The sequence below is a fragment of the Priapulus caudatus genome, unplaced genomic scaffold (assembly GCF_000485595.1).
Source record: "Priapulus caudatus unplaced genomic scaffold, Priapulus_caudatus-5.0.1 Scaffold98, whole genome shotgun sequence".
Classification (NCBI taxonomy): domain Eukaryota; kingdom Metazoa; phylum Priapulida; class Priapulimorpha; order Priapulimorphida; family Priapulidae; genus Priapulus; species Priapulus caudatus.
In genome coordinates, this window is record NW_014577159.1 from 597,853 (window position 1) to 602,874 (window position 5,022).

At 37.6% G+C, this 5,022-nt stretch overlaps 1 protein-coding gene across 1 annotated transcript in view; it reads left to right on the forward strand.

The window, feature by feature from the left end:
• LOC106805062 (amino acid transporter ANTL1-like) overlaps nt 1–3,587 on the forward strand; it is a 32,997-nt gene extending 29,410 nt beyond the window's left edge. Inside the window, exons 12-15 of the mRNA XM_014806537.1 lie at nt 456–529; nt 806–957; nt 1,253–1,312; nt 1,469–3,587. Of these exons, the coding sequence (XP_014662023.1) occupies nt 456–529; nt 806–957; nt 1,253–1,312; nt 1,469–1,601 (419 nt within the window). The 3' untranslated portion in view covers nt 1,602–3,587. The remainder of the gene's footprint in view (nt 1–455; nt 530–805; nt 958–1,252; nt 1,313–1,468) is intronic.
• Nucleotides 3,588–5,022: the final 1,435 nt, after the last annotated feature.

Genomic DNA, 5,022 nt, shown 5'->3' on the forward strand with positions numbered 1-5,022 from the left:
GAAGTCATTAAAGTTACACAGCTGTATCTTTATTACTGTACTACCGGTATAGCAACGCATATCATATATTTTAGATCTGTATTAGTAGTATCCTAGATATATGCTCTGAGCATGAACGCGGTGGCGGGATGGCACACTTGATTCGGTTGCCAGTGAGTTTATTAGAATAATGCCCGGCTACAGTACACGTCAGTTGAGCACTGTTGCTCTGCGACACTTGTTTAACACTGTCACACTGTTGAGTATCATGGATTGATGAAAATGTACTATCATGAGACCACTGCAAGGCCTTTGCAAAGCATTGAAGATATTATAGATTGAAGCCTGTACTTCTATGTATCTTGCTGTTTTGAATTGTTCACCACGTATCTGTTATAGTGTATGCTCCTTACATTTGATATTATAACAGAAATACGTTATGCAAGAATTTTCTTGACATTTTCTTTCTTATGCAGTGATGATGTTTCCGGTGACAAAGTTGCTTGAAAGTCGGCTACTGCAAAGCCAGGAGGCGAATCCGTGGTATGGGGTGAGTATTCACTACTGAGTATCAATGGTATTCATGCTAGAGAGTGAGTCAATAATTATTTTACAAATATCAAATTTATACAGTGTTATAATGTGTATAAAATCTGTTAGTTTTAAAGCTTTTCCTTGTGAGATGGAATGTTTGTGTGCCAATAACCAGTGGGTGAGATTCAGTACATGCCTGTAAATTATTTGAAACTGAGCTGAGTATGGTGCTAGATTAATTAATTTGTGTGTGTTTACACATATTAATTTGTCAAATTTTTCTCCGTTACAGAACCTAATGCGCTTGGTGCTGGTAGGCATTACAGGACTGACGGTCATGATTATTCCAAATTTTGCGAACCTGATGGCTCTAGTTGGGTCAACCTGCTGTACATTACTGGCTTTTATTCTACCAGGGTTCTTCCACATAGTCCTGTTCAAAGGGTATGTTTTATGTGTTAATATGATACTGTGGTTGTTTACACTTTTATTCTGTAGCATATCGATTATAGATCAATGTACACACAGTTGCTAAAAAGTGTAAGCCATGCTACATCATCTAAATATAAAATGTATTCACAAAATAGATTTGCAAATTGAATATTCCAGCTGTTACAATAGCGTTGAAACAATTTGTTCAACCACTCGATCAAACACTCGGTACTAGTTTACTAAGTTTACGTTTTAAAATACGTAGTTGTGTATATTATTAAAGTTTAATTTATTTTGTATTATGTAGGTCCCTAACAAGACGCCAGTATCTGTTTGATGTCGTTCTAATTTTTCTAGGCGTAGCTGGGTAAGTTTATTATTTTAAAACATCGTTATGTGTATTCAGGGATATAATTAAACACTATGCGTACATTCATAGGGATATGATCATGTTTTCAGTGCATTTGCAGGAATATTTGCGTGTTTTCGATCCACTCATAGAAACATGCATGTTTGATTTCAGTACGTTCATTGGAACATATGATACTATGAAGAGGATGGGAGCGTCGAGGAAGCCTAATCTAGTGATGATGCCCGATATATCACAGTTAAACAGCAGTCAACCACTGATGCTAAACCAGTCCATGGAAGCGTGATGACGTTTAGCTTGGTGGAATATATAACGTATATATACAGTAGGTGGGCTTATTTTATTATTCAGAAAATCTAGGGTGATCGCAAAAGATAAGCAACTCTTATAGAAACACTGTGCCATGAATTTGTAGTTTGGGGTTCTTGCGATTAAAGTGTGAGGGACGATGTCTATGTGATTTATTTATAAAAATAAGAGCTAGTTAACTAACTAGCATGCACACTAGTGATATGCAAAAAATTAAGTATCTGTTTCGAACTGTATTTGTCATTTAGTGCCTCCTTACTATAGATACAGGTTACTAGGTTGACCTTTACTAATTTGAGGAAGACCAACCAATTGCCATTCCCAAGATAGGATATTTGTTTATATGAAAATAGGTAACAAATGATGATTTTGATTAGCGTAGTATGTATGTCAAACTCTTAGTAAAATGAGGAATTTCAATGTAAACTACGTTTTTACATTTCACTGTCGTATGCTCTATGGGTAAATAGCGTGTAATACGATGTAATCAACATGCTGATATGTAAATCTTCGTATAAACAAAGATGCTAGAGATAAGGATGGGTAGACTAGATGCACCTTGCCAGGTAGAAACATTTAGCTTAGATGATCCTATTCAATCATGGAAATACGAATCAACATATTTGCAATGTCAGCTAGTGTATTTTTGGACGGATCTCTGTATAGTGCCCTATAGATCGATACGATTGGACAACGATGATTTTTTACAAGGTCGCGGTGGCTTCCAATTAATTATTTTCTAAATTTGTGACACTAACTGTAAACAGATAATTATTTAGCAGTACAGTCAAGTTAATCTTTTGGTTAAATATAAATGTAGTGGTCTAGTGTTATTATTGATGCCCCCTGATGTTTTCCACTGCTATTTTGTTATATGTCTAGATATCAATGTATTTCATTGTATTGTGATTGAGTATAGAACACCATTCACACGAAGGGCTATGGAGCAATTAAGCAGTTATTTTGACAGTATGATAGGGACTGAGGTGGGTGGAGGCTTTTAGGCAAATTATTATCATTGTATGTGTTTATATTCGGACCAGGCGTGTATGTGTATCCCTGTAAATATTAGCATGGGTGTAGTATGGCATTACTGCCGCACACTTATCAGGGACCAAAGTATAAATGCCGCCACAATAACAAGAAGGTTGTGTTGTTTGTTCAATTAGCATTTACAACCGTTACGTCTGTGACTTTGTATGCGTGGCTATAGAATCTGATCACAAAGTCGCCCTGGTGAATAGCAATATCTGACGCTGTCTGTAGAAGCTTTTCCTTGACGGCCATTTTTACGTCGAGTAGACCATCATTAATCTTTAGTTTCACACTTTTCTAGTATAGTAGTTGTTTTTAAATAGCGTACGCACCGTGCAGGGAACTATGATACATTAGCACGACCTGTTTTGCATGTGTCTTCAGAGAGATAGTTTTTTAATACATATATCAGTGGTAAGATCACGAGGAATATTTATCAGAGAAATGTCTTATCATCTTATTCGTTGATATATGTTCATTTCCCGGTGACATTCTGCTTATAATATACGTGGAATATGTACCAAGTGTAGCACGATAAAGTACGCAATGTCGGGTGTTATAATTCTCATTAATTTATCACAATTAAGCTAACAGTAGAGAGTTAACGTTTGTTTGATGAGAATATATCGAGAGCATATAAACTATAGTTTATAAACTTATAGTGTATATGACGTTGAATAGATCTATTGCAGTGTGATTTCATTTTGACGCGTCGTACTGAGACATATCCGTGTTGCTATTAGAAACATGTATAATATTGTGGTTACTATGTAAACCTGCGGAAAACATACTTTCTAGCATCTGTGGGTTCTTCTTTCGGTAAGAGTGGGTGGTTTTGTAAGATAATCTTATTATATTGTCAAACTGTATGTGTGTGTGTGAGGTTGTTGACAGGTAAAATAAAACATATCTATTTCACGTTTAGAATTATTATTCTTAGTTTTACCTATTATTCTTAGTTTTACCACATACATACACATGTCGTTTAGCAATATTGTGGTTCCACCACAGAGTCACCGCAGTAGACGTTAGATGAGCGCTGTCGCTCTGCGGCACTTGTTTCATTCATTTCCACCTAAAAATCTCGCTCAAAACTCGCTCAAAACTTGCACGATGTACGAATGATTCTCGCGCGATGTACAGATTGATTATCGTAAGAGCGCACAGCTATCACATGCACAAAACGTGAACACATAAACATGCGATGCGCTTGTACATGTATCGAGCGCTGCTCACATAGCGATTGCATCATTCCACTCGTATGCTATCACATGCTAAAAACGCACGACCGTGCACATGCATGATAGCAAGCGCGTATAAAGAAGGAGAGCATACAACGGTGAAATGCTGAAACCATGTTGCAGTATTAGTCGAATTAATAAACTTTCCCCGTTTTATTTTGACGATTCTTTGCAGTATTGATCAGCTGTCTTACCTTGTTCATATAAAACAAACCGCATGTCCCTACGATGCCTCTACGCTGAGATAATGAGCGGTGAAAATCTGGTATTTTTGCCAAAAACTGACTCGAGATCAGTTTTACTGCGACTGTCTTTCGTTTTGTGAACTGTATGTTGCTTCCGGTCGCCGCTGTGTAGCGCTGACTCGATACGTTATTACTACAGCGTTACTACATCCAGCGTAAGGGGCGGGTCATCACCATGGCGACAAATAACAAGACGTTTTTGTGGAGTCAATGACTGGAAATGCGAGAAAAGATAGTAGAAGGAAAATAAATTTTATTGTCAATGAATGACGGAAACACGCGAGGTTTCTTGAAGCTATCGCCAGAACGAGAGACAGTCGCAGCCACTACGTATCTCGAGTCGGTTTTCGGCGAAAATACCAGATTTTCACCGCTCATTATCTCAGCGTAGAGGCATCGTAGGGACAAGCGGTTTGTTTTATATTAGCAAGGTAGGACAGCTGATCAATAATACCACAACGAATCGTCAAAATAAAACGGGCAAAGCTTATTAATTCGACTAATACTGCAGCATGGTTTCAGCATTTCACCGTTGTACGCTCTCATTCTTAATATGCTCTTGATTATAGACAACAGGTTTTATAGTGGACTGCGTTGTTATCAAACGGGCCTTAGCTTAAGCCTAGCGCAGACTTGCAACTTTTTCATGCATCTCGGCAGCGATTCTAGAAACAATAGAACACGACAGTTTGTTACAAATAATCATAGCAACGAGTAAATACATTATCACATGCATAAACCCTACTGAACTGCATAGAAATGCTGTGTTTGAGCATAACTCTCATATCCGGCCAAATCAAATATCCGGATGGGTGCCGGTCCCGACGTGGCCGGATAAATGAGGTCGGACTATAAATAGATAATGGATTAGAGTAAA